The sequence below is a fragment of the Botryllus schlosseri genome, chromosome 10 (genome assembly GCF_051294905.1).
Source record: "Botryllus schlosseri isolate E-star chromosome 10, Bs_hap1, whole genome shotgun sequence".
In the NCBI taxonomy this organism is placed as follows: domain Eukaryota; kingdom Metazoa; phylum Chordata; class Ascidiacea; order Stolidobranchia; family Styelidae; genus Botryllus; species Botryllus schlosseri.
In genome coordinates this window covers 10,217,889-10,233,100 of record NC_137245.1, presented here as the reverse complement: position 1 = coordinate 10,233,100, position 15,212 = coordinate 10,217,889, and the positions used below count along the sequence as shown (strand labels likewise).

The 15,212-nt window shown below is 41.9% G+C and overlaps 2 protein-coding genes across 3 annotated transcripts in view; both read right to left on the bottom strand.

Annotated features, from left to right (window-relative positions):
* The window catches only part of LOC145449112 (F-box only protein 28-like), a 187,760-nt gene extending 176,822 nt beyond the window's left edge, over positions 1–10,938 (bottom strand). Inside the window, exons 1-9 of one of the 2 annotated variants that reach the window (XM_080327587.1) lie at positions 10,795–10,938; positions 9,030–9,218; positions 6,276–6,365; positions 6,064–6,222; positions 5,919–6,011; positions 3,759–3,855; positions 3,613–3,698; positions 3,436–3,552; positions 2,438–2,578 (exon numbers count right to left, since the gene is read on the bottom strand). In XM_080327587.1, the coding sequence (XP_080183713.1) occupies positions 2,444–2,578; positions 3,436–3,552; positions 3,613–3,698; positions 3,759–3,855; positions 5,919–6,011; positions 6,064–6,222; positions 6,276–6,365; positions 9,030–9,125 (873 nt within the window). In that variant the 5' untranslated portion in view covers positions 9,126–9,218; positions 10,795–10,938 and the 3' untranslated portion in view covers positions 2,438–2,443. Of the gene's footprint in view, positions 1–2,437; positions 2,579–3,435; positions 3,553–3,612; positions 3,699–3,758; positions 3,856–5,918; positions 6,012–6,063; positions 6,223–6,275; positions 6,366–9,029; positions 9,477–10,794 lie in introns of those variants that run through there. The other variant, XM_080327586.1, reaches the window with a different exon arrangement.
* The window catches only part of LOC145449116 (ciliary microtubule inner protein 2C-like), a 231,067-nt gene that overhangs the window by 95,831 nt on the left and 120,024 nt on the right, over positions 1–15,212 (bottom strand). The gene's annotated exons all lie outside the window — the stretch shown is intronic.

The following is a 15,212-nucleotide window of genomic DNA, read 5'->3' as shown; positions in this document are numbered from 1 at the left end:
CAAAGTCGCTGCTGAAGAGATTCGGTGTCCTAAACATAGAAGATATGCCGAACTAGAAACCGCCAAAATTATGTATCAGTACATCTGCGGTCATTGCCCCGAATATTTCTTCGACATATCTTTACCTCGGAATCAAAAGCGCACAAGTACGACACACGCACGTCCAAATACCACATGATCGACCGAAAAGATCATCGCTGTATCAAATATGCCGGACCTGACGTGTGTGGAACAGAATCCCGCCGGCCATCCGACAGTCGACGAGCATGTCAAATGTCCATTTTCAAGTTGAAATATAAGCGACTTCTACTAAACGAATAGGCTACTAGTTCGCCCTCAAGATTACTATACCCCGACCTGACATATCGATCTCGCATTTCGTGACATGCCAACCCATTTTTGTCGCTTCCTTTTCTGTACTAACTTCTTTTACTTTTCATTCAGTATGCACTCTGCAGTGTGCACTAAGTTTGCAGTGCATGCCTCCTCTTTTCAAAATCGCGTCGTAGGCCAGACCCGCGCAAAGTGCGGCCCGTGATGCGGTTTTGAGTGGACCGCGACGCGATTTTGAGTGGCTCGCGAAAATTAGCCTGTAATTCAGTACATAAAACCTACTTTTGCATGTTAATCCGTGGACTAGAATAGTAGGCTGTAGAAACAGAACCGAACATTCGTTCACTATTAGGCCTGTTTATTCATTTGCCGCTATTACGTAGCGACGTACGTCATACGATTATAGAGAGTCGAAATAGACCCAATGTAGCAAAGTGCGCCGTAACAGTTGAAGAAGCCAAAAGTCACTGTTTCCATAGTGTCGTTCCTTCTTTGTAGCCAGTAGGTCAAATATGCACATTTGCACAATCCGTGCTTCGAACTGCTTCGTGATACGTTTCCAAATCCCTAAAACAAGTCAATCAGTCCTCGTGATGAAACGATGAACGGGAAGCGATGTTCCCTCTAATTTTTGACGATTCTGCGCGGACTCACCAACTCACTGCGTGGTCCTTGGACAACAGTGCGCAACGACTAAAAAAAGGTCATCACATCGGATTTTTTGTGTGCAGCTGAGATTGTCTGTGCGCAGAGACCGTGTCAGCACTGCGCAGCTTATAGGGGACATTGACGGGAAGGCATGTAAAAAAAGGTGACGAAGACAAGCTTTGTAGTATCCCAAAACGTGTCTCTGGGTTCAAAAAGTGTCTAAAATGTATCATGCCACCATTGTTTGGAATTATGACGACTACTAAGCATCATTCTCGGTAATTAACTGTCACTTTGTCATTGCCTAATTTCAATACATCCACTGAACGCCATTTATTAGGAATGTAATTTCACTGCTTACAATTTAGAAATACAACAATTTAGAAATACAATTATTACGCCGCAGAATATAGTTTAAAATGCTGACTCTGCCCGCCAATGCATTTTCTACTTTCATTTGACCCGCGGGGAAAGCTAATTGTCCACCCCTGGCCTAGGTGAGTTGATTCCAAAGACGACTCCAAGTCGTTTCGACACATTCCTATCTTTTCATTGTATCGTAAGCGTCCAGCTTCTTGACCGGTAGTTCGTGTCCCTGACAAGGGATTTAGGATTAGGTTAGGATTTAAACCACCATATGCTAAGTCTACTCGTTCAGATTAGTCATCAGGTCGTCGGAATGAATCCTAATTCTTAATTTAACGTATGAAGTTGAGTTATGAAGATGACGCTATCTCAAGTAGATTCGATACTTGGTCACCGAAACAGCGCTCACCGGCCTTTCTCACTACAGCATCTCATTTCGCACAATAACGAGCCTCCATTCGACACTGCCTCGTCGGCGCCATCCAGAATTACTCGCCGCTTCGAGGACGCTCCGAACACGAAAGATCATCTGGTCGTTGTCAACAGCGAAATGTGCCCCGAGTGATCGCTAACCATGATTACGTTGAACGGAATGATAGCTCGTGGAATAATGAACACTCCAGCAAGTCCGCAATCGTTATCGACCGCAAGCGTCAATAAATTGCAAAGATACTAATAGTTATGAGATGCAACTCGCATTCATTTCTTGGTGGGCGCATTCGGTTTCGAACACTTCAGGCCGTTCTCACTGTCAAGACGTCAACATGAGCGGTGTTCGACACTGGATTCCGCTCAACCCAACCATTCAAAGTCAATATTCTAAAATTGAAAACAAAAATTCTCCCCACACCACGAATGAATTGATGGTCGCGTTTCAAATGATCAAAACACAGGCATCGGTCATTTATCAATTCCTTCTCGATCATCTTGAGCATCGTTCCGCGACTTGACATGTTCGCTGCATTAGCGTTAATCACGATCGCTCACAAACGAACTGCGAAACATAACGGAGCATTCGCGCTGTCACAATTTAACCCGGTCAGATAAAACGGAGCAGAAACATCGCGCCACACGTAAGGTCATGTCCATCTCCAACTCAAGAGTGACTCGATCTGGTCCTTTTCGCATCCCGGACAGCTCGGTTTGGTAACTTTCGTTTCAGTCCGCCGCTGTTCGAGTCCGAGTCGACCGGCATGTCCAAAAACCTCTGGATGGTTCGCAACTGATTGCACTGAAACAAACGAAAGTGGAAACAAGATCATTCTGGTTTTCTAGATGACAGCGAAATGCCGGTAATATAATTGTAACATGATTTGTGAAATGTATCTGTGATCACATCCTAACTGTAATTTGAAAATGCTACAGAACCTTACCGTGTCAAACTCATGAGCATCAAGTTGGGTTACCATACGTTTTCAAGAAATCGAAAATTAACACCTTTTCGGCAATTCGTCCTCCTTTATAGCTTTGACAGACAGACAACTGCACAGGGAATACTAAAATATGCCACGAATGACAGTGGTTTTCAACCTTTTCGACCTCGCGGCACCCTTTGGAAATGGTAAATAGTACGCGGCAGACCAGCACAGTGGTTCTAAACTTGTTTGGGCTTACGGCACCTGCAAACTACCAAAATACTTAGCAGCACCCACAGTAGTAACGCAGACTAATATCACCGCCTCCGCAGTTGATCCAAGATGTTACTGTATGAAATTGAACAGTTATAGCGAAAACCAAACAAATTATTGAATTTCATCACAAACAAATTCAGTTCGAAATTTGCACACGCACCAGCGGTGTTTGGACCCATATTTGACAATGCTACTGTCATCTGTTTTTCCATAGCAAGCAATGTCTCTTTTTGCGGTTTTTATGTTGAACAGAACGGAAATGTGGTCTCGCACAGATACGAAGTGAAAAACGAAAGTAAAATCACAATTGCCTTTTCTCCTATGCAAGGATAGTCCTTCTGGAATTTAATCCAAAATGTGTCGATGACCATCTAATAACCAGAACTTCAAGTCTACGTCATCAAGTCTCCGTCACTGCAAAGTTGACGGAACATTCAAAGCACAAAACCTCACAAACCATTTCCGTGATTCTCTCATCCTGAGCTTTGACGACGTCCCGCAGTTCGTTCGTTCTCTCTTTGTGACGTTTCAATCGAGACCGGAGCAAGTCGATCGACATCTCCTGGCTCTTCACCTGAAACAGAAACTATATGAGTTGCGTGACGTCACGCGTCAGATATTAAGCCGACCGCACCTTTCTCGTGACGTGGGCGAGAGTCTGATTGGACGGTTCGTTCTCCTCGCATGACGTCACCAGAACGCAGCGGCTTCTCAAAACGCCTGCAGTCAGGATACAGATTGATCAGGATGAGAAAAAATATGGATGATAGTAGATGCGACCTTTCGCGCAGAAATTCTGTTCTCTGTCAGGTGTGAGGGTCGGTGCGACATGGTCGTCGAAATGCTCGATCGCCATCGAAGACAGATCGCGAAGTTCCTGGAAAGACATTTTGGGTTGGATTTCAGTGATTCGGTGCCAGCTCATGTAGCACTCATGTCATTTCCATCCGGACCTACCCTAAAATATGGTCTGCAATGCCTACTCACATAGCCTGCGTTGTAGTTGGTATTTATGATGTTTTTCGACTGCAATGGTCTTTTACATCAGGCCGTTATCCAGGATTGTGATGACTCGAGTCATGATTTTCTGATGACTCGACTTGACTCGAGTCAATATCTCAAAATACGGAAATGACTCGACTCGACTCATTGCGGATGATTCAAACTAAGTCATATGACTCGAGACTCAGACTGCCAAGACCAACATTACATTGTAATTTCGAATAATAATAAAGTAACCCCACTGTTGGGATTTCGTCTATTGGTACTGGTACTTGAAAATGCTACCAGAAACCGCTAAATGTGCAGAAAATTAGTGTATTTTATAGGTGAACCATTCGATATCACCAAACAGTGTTATAAGTGGGATTAACACGACTTCAACTGGAAACTGAGCAGTCAACACAATGACTTGGACTCAGACTCGAGTCATAATACCATGCCTCGGACTCGACTTTTGCTTGCTGACTTGGTCTTAATTCGGTGGTGAATTGAAAATGACTCGACTTGACTCGAGTCAAATCCATAAAAGTGAGATTGACTTTTGACTCGGAGCCTTGTGACTTGGTTACAACCCTGCCGTTATCCTACCTTAGGGGTGGCCCACGAGACGATTTGGAGTAGCCCACGAGATGATTCTTGAAATTAGCTAAAATATCGAATAAATTAATTACCCTGGTAATTTATTGTGAACTTGCAAGGCCAACCAAATATTTGTTAGCTCGACTGCAAAATTTGATGAGTAAAATATCTGTTCCGATTTCGACGCATGGGTGTAGCCATGGGTCAGTCACATTTTTCGTAGATCTTCGTATATGACCATAAACTAGAAATTTAGTGGCAGATTTGTAAGGCTTGACATTTTTCTTAGCACTTCGCGCGATTTCTTGTCACTCGATTGCTTGACTTTTAGTATTGTTACCCCCTAAAAATTAAACATACCGTACGCCTAATCAACAGAATTGAGTCTAACCATATTCGCATCGCAATTATGAGTGAACGTGTCACCTAACATGCGACTTCGCGTCTGCACTCGCAGAAAGATTTTGGTGATGAACCATTTTCACAAAATGGTAGACGCATGTTTACCAAAATCTTCTATATTTATATGTCCAAGCGCCAATTAATCCTGTCCTTGCCAAATGAACACAGTGGTGTACATCTGCGACCCGTAATATGCGAGTAACATTATTATTGACCTGATTCATTCATTAACTTTGAAAAAATTTCGCGTTGTGAGCGGCTGGGTCTTGACTGCATACGGCTTCTTCATGGCATAATTGTTATCCATGTTGATGCGCATTAATATTAGTTTTGTTTTCACCGTTACCTAATGCTGTTAGCTCCTATCGGAATACTAAACAGATCATCAACGTTCAAATGGCCCGCGCAATGGTTCGTAAATCTTGTGTGGCCCTCTGGCCGAAAAGGTTGGCCGCCCCTGTCCTACATGATCATTCCATGTCTGCCGACTTGTAGCACGGCCCTCTTCTAGACTTTGGTAAGACAACGCTTATTAGATAACGAGCCTAGGTCGCCAACTTAATCAGCTGACCTTTTAGGTTTTAAATCTTTGCGAATGTTATTCCAGCGGGATCTGCATCCCCAATCATGAATCTAACCCTGATTTACTACATTCTGTACAATTGCAATGGCTAACAGGGCGCAGAGAAAATGCTCTCGCCTATCCCCTTTCTCTTGCTAGCTGCTGGTGTTATTCACATGTGTGTGTGTGTGTGAGTGAGGGGGTCAGTGCCTAACCAGCCATGCACGTCATTGGGGAAAACGTAGTGCAACCCTCGTTATTAACTGTTACTGACAAAGAGTTTGTCATTCAAGTTTCGAAAAAAAATGTTCCTTTAACATACTCATAGTGGAGGGGTCCGTATTTTTCAATTCTACCCAAATCTAACCCAGCGTCAGCACTGATTGTGAACCCACCTGGAGAAATCCGACGCTTCCTGAAATATGGAAGGGAATCTGTTTGTCCTGGTCTCGAATGATGGCGAGAATGCGGAACAGCTCATCCAGCACCTGGACTGAAATTGCTCACCCGATCTGGAAATCGAAATACGAATGAAAATACCTTGCCGGGAATGAAGCAAGCCGTCCCTTCCGCAATATGGCGGCTGAACGTCATTGCGAGCAGAGACAATCTCGTGTCGATCGATTGCAGCATCGTGTGGCGCAGATTTAAGCGGTGTTTGCTTCTCTCCGACTCCCGTTTCGGCAAGCTCTCCTTGATCTAAAAATCGACAGTTTCACCAAAAATCAACGGCGACCTGCGAGTGAACCGACCTGCTTCATGCTAGACTCGTGCAAACCTCGAAATCGACGGAAGCCGGCGTTCAACGCGCCACCGCACAACCTGTCCATCCGTTTGCATACCTATGAACAGAACAGAATTGCGCCGATTTTGCGGTTAATCCCCAAGAACTTTGTGCGACAATTTCGTTATCTAGTTACTAATCCTCAGGAATATTTACATTTGAAAGTAATCTTATAGCTAACAACCCAGTCACACATTCGACAACCCCCGTATTTCTGAAAATAGAAATCATGTCAGCCTCAGGTTGCCATCTACAAGGTCTGTACTTCGATGGTTCACTGCCGACGAGTTGTTTTGCAACCTCTGTGAATAGGGTTGGGCAAACTGATTCGAGTACTCGAATCTGAATTCAGCATTAATTTTAATGATTCGAGTCGAGTAGTAAAAGACGATTTTTCAAGTACAGAAATTAGACGCTTCTCAGCACTGAAAGTTAATTTATCAACCAGAATTATAGTTTCGATACTAATTTTCACTGTTGAAGACTTGAAACCTTGATTGGCGGTATCGTAGCATACGAAACATATACTACAAATTTAAGAAGTTTACTTGACGTAGCACATTTCCGAAGTCATGATTATCCCACAACATTGTAACGAAGTGGAATGAATTCGGTGTGGTCGAAAAATACCAAAATATCATTTATGAGATGGATAACACGAATATATTTTTTGTGGTGGCATAAACGGTACATATTTGAACTTTGACGTATTACATTCTGTTATGACGTCATAACGAGTGATACTCGACTACTTGACTCGACTCGAAGCATATTACGTGATTCAGAATCGAATCACTCAGGTACTCGATTTTGCCAAGCCCTAGATGTGTCCACCTTTTTGGCAAGTTGTTCTCTTTTTTAGCGTAAAATGGTCCAGAGGGCCATGAAAAAAAGCGAAATGTTGCCCTAACTGATATACGACGGGTATTTTGGGAGTGGAATCGGATGAACGACCTTTTTTTCTGCCAACACTAATAGTAATACTCAAAGCGAAAGCTAGTAATTCAGGAGTCAAATCGGAACACTCTTCTATTTTTTTATTTTTATTATTAGTGAACACTGATAATCAGGGAGATTGTTTTGACCTAAAAAACCGAAGATTTTAACCATAAAAAAATAGATTTTGACAAAATTTGTATGTATGTAAATTAGGTGTATGTAAATTAGGTGCTTTCCCACACAATGTTACAATTGTAGTACTTATACGCGCCCGGGAGGAATTTCTAAAATATGCCGAAATTTGAGGTCATTTCTGATTTCCCGTACATTCAGGCTAGACCGCTGAAAATTATATTTTAACAGGGTCGATTTCTTCAGGCTATTGATTTTGCTGAAGTCGCTATCACCGAGTTTTGCTGCAGTGCCTTGGATACGGATCGATTTTCGTTTCGCATACCCTAATAATCACCAAGAACTTGTCCATAAATGCAACTTCCTAGTGCAACTTTTTACTGCAACTTTTGTGAAAAATAAATGCAACTTTCCACGGATTTGACTGCAACAAAACTTTGTCCTATTGCTCAGATGATCAAATCTTGAGCTGGGACACGGGAGCATTTTCAAATTAGAAATGGAGTCGCGACCATAAAAGGTTGGTGTTTATACAGCTCAGTCATGCAGTGTGCACCGGCATTAGGCTGATTATTAATCTTATCGGTGTGACATGAACATGACTTAACGATGTACAATTACACTCATTGCATTTTCAAAGTCATCGTTCTTCCCTATCTCTACCGCTAACTCTGATCATGTGGCCGGGGTGAAGAGCAAAATTATAGAGTAATATGAGGAAGAACCAATATTATTGACATGATTCATTCATATCATTCAACAGTCGGATGCATATAGAAATTAGAAACCAGATGCATTTAGTAAGCCCCAAGAAGTTGCATCGATTACCCTACAGAGGGCCCAAGATCAGTGTTTATTTGGGCGGTAGTGGGCTGAAAATATTCGGCTTCGGCCCTCGTTACAGCTTACAACCACATACTCCAGAGCCGGATCTTGACAACCTCTTAGGCGATAGACAAAGCTTTTCTGCTGTGACGTCATACTTATTGACAACGTGCTCAAACTTAATTTTCCGGATCGAAATAATGATGTAAATAAGTTTTCGACTGGAATTTCAGTATGTGATAATAAGCAGTAGCGGTAGGCAGAAGTGGTGTAGCATTCAAAATCCGAAAATTACCGTCCCTCAACTTCAACTTACATTATAAAGTTATAACCTTACTGGCGACTTTATAAACATCTTACAATTTCAATTGACTTACGCCAAGTCCAAAGTAAACCACGAGTTCACAATTTTAAAGTTCACTACATGACAACTATGAAAAGATAGGAAGATGTCAAAACGACTGTAAACTTGGACTTAGAGTAGTCTTTGAAATCACCTGGGCCTTATAAGGTCCCTGCATTGCGCTTGAGAAGCACTGCATCACTGTGTACAGATGACTACTAGCCATATGATGAGGACCTACCCGTATACTACATAAAAGAATGGTTATTTTTCTGTAGGTTGTAACCTTTCAATACCGTTACACCAACTAGCAGTCTAGCACGAGCCGAAAGTAAATAAATTTAATAGCAAGATTCTAGCCGAAAATACCCTTCCTGGAAGTTTCCGGATATACGATGGTTTGCAGATTAGCTGTTGTTCGATTAGGGTTCGCCAGTTTATCGAACGTCAAGAGCCATTAGAGAAAAGATAATCATATCATACCATGCGCAGACGACTGACTTCGTGAAACGAGACGTAGCTGAGTATCTGAAGGACACAGTCGTCGGGAAGATCCTCCATGGTCCGGAATTTTTCCATGCGATGAGTATATACAGAAAGAAATTCCCAATGGCAGTTGCTCAATGCGACATCATTTCAGCTGCGACAAAAATGAATACAGATCGCCACCGTCTTGCAAACGGTTGCCAGTAAACTCGCCCCAAAGTAAATTCGGCCCAGGCAAATTCGGCCATTACATCAGTAAATTCGGCCCACCGAGAATATTGTATTAAAATGTATTACCAACCGTTAACATGAATTAATTACATAATTATACTATTATTAAGTGATTTGGATGTCAGGGTATGCGTAGATCGCGTAATCACGGGAGATAGCGCGGATATTCACGGGGACCGAATTTACCGACGGCCGAAATCACCGGTCAATTCACTGGTTACTCGGTCAATTCTGCCCTCGGAGAATTTTTTATAAAAATGTATCACCAACTATTAATGTGAATTAATTTCATAATTATATTATTATCAAGTGATTTGGACAACAGGGTATGCGTATAAATACATATATGTATATATTTATGCCGATGTTTATGGGGCCGAATTTACCGACAGCCGACTTCAATCGGTATATTCGGCCCTCGGAGAACATTGTGTGAAATTGTATTACGAACTAATAATGTGTATTATATTACATAATTATAATATTATCTAACCTGAACCCTAACACTAATCCTAACCCTAATTCTAACCTAACCCTAATCCTAACCTAACCTAACCCTAACCCTAATCCTAACCTAACCCTAATCCTAACCTAACCCTAATCCTAAACCGAATCCTAACCTAACCCTAATCCTAACCTAACCTAACCTAACCCAACCCTAACCTAATCCTAACCCTAACGCTAATCCTAACCCTAAACCTACTAATAACTAATAACTAATAATGTGTATTATATTACATAATTATAATATTATCAAGTGATTTGGAGGTTAGGGGTTAGGTTTAGGGTTAGGATTAGGGTTAGGTTAGGGTTAGGATTAGGGTTAGGTTAGGTTAGGATTAGGGTTAGGCCTGATTGGAATCTCCGTCCTTTTTTTGAAATAAATCCTGCGTGATAGAAGCTTTTTTCGCGTGACAGGGTCAACTTAGCGGCGTGACAAGCAAGGTTACTGACTTCAAATGACTGTGTTAAGCCAGTGACAGGAGATCTGATGCTAATGGTTAGCAACTGGCAAGGTGCAAGTACTTTACCAACAGACAGTAAGCAACAGATCCTGGCTAGAGGATTCGGCCAAAACATTATATACCACATACTAACTGGAATATAGCATTTGGGGTGGCTGAGAACATTGACTTTTTTTTCAATTTTTTTTTTTTTTAATTTTTTTTTAAATGAAATCAACGACCCGTGACGGCGTGATCGCGTGCAACTGGCGACCAAGTCGGCGTGATCCTGCGTGCCTTGGACACCGATTCCATACTGGGGGTTAGGTTAGGATTAGGGTTAGGTTAGGATTAGGGTTAGGTTAAGATTAGGGTTAGGATTAGGGTTAGGTTAGGATTAGGGTTAGGTTAGGATTAGAGTTAGGTTAGGATTAGGGTTAGGATTCAGGTTAGGTAATGGTATTGTAACTGTTATTGTTACTCTGGCCCTGGCCGAATTTACCGAGGGCCGAATTCACCGACGGCCAAAGTGACCGAGGGCCGAATTCGACGGGCCGAATTTACTTTGGGGCGAGTTTACTGGCAACCTTGCAAACCTATCTCCTGTGTGCACTCTGCAGTGCAATATTTTTGTTATTTACAACAGACAATTATTCATTGAAAACAACGAGGTGCACCCTGTCAAAATAGATATATTGACAACTTGGTCATTTCGGTTCGGTTTATAGCAATTTTTATCAGTTCAATACACCACAAAATTGCGATACAATGAAAAGATAGGGAGGTATCGAAACGACTTGAAGTAGTCTTTGGAATCAGACACCCACCTTGGCCTAGGCGGTGTATAGAGGAGGCATGCACATTGCACATTGCACTGAATGAAAAGTGGAAGATAGTATAGAAAAAAGCAAGCGACAAAAATGGGGTGGCATAGCTCAGTGGGAGGCATGTCACGGAAGGCGAGATCGATAGGTCAGGTCGTGGTTCGGTAATCTTGAGGACGGACTATAGTATTCATTCAGTGGAAATTGCGTGTATTTCGACTTGAATGTGGACAATGGACATGCTCGTCGACGGTCGGATGGCCGGCGGGATACTGTTCCGCACGTCAGGTCCGGCATATTTGATAGAGTGATGATCTTTTCGGTCGATCATATGATATTTGGACGACGTGGACGTGCGTGTGTTGCACTTGTGTATTTTAATTCTGAGGTAAAGAAGTCATTGAATGATCGGAGCAATTTCAATTTCGGTCAACTAACTTTTATGAGTTGGTAAAAGGGTCCTCCTCTCCCAATTCCAAAACATAGTAAACCTACATCATACCCTCTATTTACATTGCAGTGTGTAAGTCAGCTTCGAGGCTGACTTGTAGATCCCAAAGAATGTCCTTCTACTTGGTCGATCCGAGTGAGCCAAGCCTCGCGAATTCGATGAAGAGAAAGGCAAACTGCTTCAAGTCGATTCGGGCTGCTGCGGAAGTGATTTTCTATCGGCGTGTTCTCTGCGGGATTGTGTACGCCAACACTTCTGCTCTTCGCATTTTCAATTATTGTAGAGAAACTGTTCCAGTGGGGTAGCAGAGAATGAAGCTTGAAGGCTTTTGTATATACCATAATTAAATATGTTTCTGATGACATTCATCGAATTTTATTGGAACAAGGTAGGCGACAACAGAATGATGGATTCATCAACAGACAACCTTACCGGAAATGAATGGGTTCATCCGAGGGTTTGCCTATAGTTTGATATATTTGACTGAAGTGGTCCTGGCGGAATTTCGGCGGAATATTTGTGATCACGTGAAACACTATTTTCGCGAACGCAGAATATTAACCCTCAACCGATGCACGGCAAATGTCATATTTCAGGCTGGATACGAAAGTGTACCTCACCTAATTAACACATCATCGGAAAGAGCGTTAAAATTACTTTATTTAAAATCCATTTCTAGATTCCAGATCGTCCTGCTTAATTACGAACACGAGGACCAAGGCTACGTTATATTGCGCTGTCGGGCATTGTTGGCCGCCATTTCAATTTATGGCAAATTCCACATTCAAGGCCGGATTTAAAAGTGTACCTCACCTACAATTCAGATAATTAACACATCATCGGAAAGAGCGTTCAAATTACTTTATTTAAAATCAATTTCTAGATTCCAGATCGTCCTGCTTAATTACGAACACGAGGACCAAGGCTACGTTATATTGCGCTGTCGGGCATTGTTGGCCGCCATTTCAATGTATGGCAAATTCCACATTCAAGGCCGGATTTAAAAGTGTACCTCACCTATAATTCAGATAATTAACACATCATCGGAAAGAGCGTTCAAATTACTTTATTTAAAATCCATTTCTAGATTCCAGATCGTCCTGCTTGCTTACGAACACGATGACCAAGTTACGTATATTGCGCTGTCGGGCATTGTTGGCCGCCATTTCAATTTATGGCAAATTCCACATTCAAGGCCGGATTTAAAAGTGTACCTCACCTACAATTCAGAGAATTAACACATCATCGCAAAGAGCGTTCAAATTGCTTTATTTAAAATCCATTTCTAGATTCCAGATCGTCCTGCTTAATTACGAACACGATGACCAAGTTACGTATATTGCGCTGTCGGGCATTGTTGGCCGCCATTTCAATGTATGGCAAAATCTTCCTGACTAATTACAAATGGAATAGGATAATTCATTTTCCGTATTATTCCGCTATTGTACAGTGCATGCTGCGTGTTTTTGATGACTCAATTTTAAAGAATTATGATTGTCGGTATCCCTTTCATCTGATGTCAGTTATTCTCCGCTGGCAGCAGGATACTTTGCTAGCTGTGTGAACTATCAATGGGACTACCGGTCATCCACCAAAGTTTCCCTATTTACGCACTATTGTTATTTCGAGATATGCCCCTAAGTGGCCCCGGCTCTGATAAAATCTGACCCTTTTCGGCAATTTGTTCGGGCAATTCCGCTATATGCATCCCACATTCTGATAGGCGTGACTGCGATGTATAGGCGGATGGTGTACCTTCGCGTGAGATTGCAAATAGTACAGCAAGTCGCCTTCGTCGAATTCAAGGAGACTTTTGCAGGATTGGTGAATTGTAGGCATCTATATTGAGACATTGTAGTTGAGGTTTTAGAAAGTTTGTAGTTCTAGTTCTAGTTCTAGTTGCGCTTTTTGAAAATCCAGTAGTTTGTACAAGTCTGCGCATTGCTATTTATCGCGTATTGCGAGTGATCTATATTCCATCGTGTCTAATGGAAATGTATATTTTTCTATTTCTGGATGAGTGAATTTAAATTGGGGATAAGCAGATTAGTAGTGTTTTCACACCTTTACACCGGAGTGATCGTTTTCGCTGTGCAATGCGGATATAGGCGTGCCAGGGTTTGGACCACGATAAATTATTATATATTTCCAGTCTTCTCCCTATAAGAAAATACGTCCAATCTACATCATACATAAAACATACGATTAGGATGTGAATATTAAACTTTGACAATAGGTAGGTTATAAGACGTAAGGATGATGTGAACGAGAGGTTAGCGTTCGGGTTCTGTGTGTGCCTTGCAAGTTCACAATCTGAGCAATTCATTTTTCGATAATATAACAGAATTTCGATAATATAATAAGAAATTACCTCGCGGGCCACTCAAAGCTGCGGGTTGGCCACCCCTGATATAGACAGACCCATTCGATAGTTTTCAAAGCCGGAGCAGTGGTAATAATGCGGAACTTTTCAAATAGCAGGTTTGCGTTCACACGAACCTGAACATTTCAGGGGTTCGCACCATTCGTTATTTGTCAGATCTCCATATTCCATCAGACAATATTTCCCTATACTAACGTTATGATTTCTATAATTGAAGTTCGCAAAATAGCAACAACTTAATACCCTCAAAATGGCCACGATGTGATAAAACGTGAACTCCCCCGTAGAGGTTTTGTTCTTTTTGTCTAATTTCAGGTACCTCTGATTATGCGTATATAATACTAATGCATATTTAATATGACTAAACGGAAACTAGACAAGAAGTCAATCGCATTTTCTTTGGCAATTTCTCTGGATGACATTCCTGGACCACATTCGACCCCTAAGCATTCAGAGATAGTAAGGTCGTGGAAAAGACGTAGGAGAGCTGCGTCTGCAAAGAATATAGAGATTGTCCGATGTCTGTGGAGGAATAGCTCCGAATTCAGGGCCAATGTGATTACGTTCTTCCGCCAACATCATGAATTAAACACCGACAACTCTATTTCTTCGAATGAGTCACCTGAAGTTCGTGGAGCAGAGAGAAATTCAGAGCTGACGTCGGATGTGATGCAAAAGACACCCATACAAACACCATTTGCGGACAATGATTCGAAATACGATGAAGTCATGGAACCTGTTTTTTGTTATTGCAAGCGACCGTATAATGGAGAGTTTATGGTGCAATGCAATGATTGCAAATTGTGGTTTCATCCTGCATGCGCTTTCCCATCGGACAGTAAAGAAATCAAATTTGATCGTAATAAATGGCGTATAACGTCTTTAGCTTGTGGACGTGGTAAAGACCATAACACCGGCAAAAAAAATCGCTGGGTTTACACTCACGTACCGCAGCGCGCACACTGAAAATCCGAATGTCGACAAGGAGTTATTTCCCCCCAAGTCTCCTAACGGTGCAGGAGTCACAGAAATAGATGGAATGTTAAATCCTTCAGATGATGTTTCTCTGAATCCTAATGTCACTGAAAATGACGCCATGGAAAAAGATGGAATATTGGATTTTTCATATGATGCTTCCCTAAATCGCAATATCACCGAATATGATATCACAGAAAATGGTGGAATATTAAATCAATCCGATGATGCTTCTCTGAATCCTAATGTCACTGAAGATGATGCCACGGAAAAAGATGGAATATTGCATTCTTCATATGATGCTTCCCCGAATCGCAATATCACCGAAGATGATATCACAGAAAATGGTGGAATATTAAATCAATCTGATGA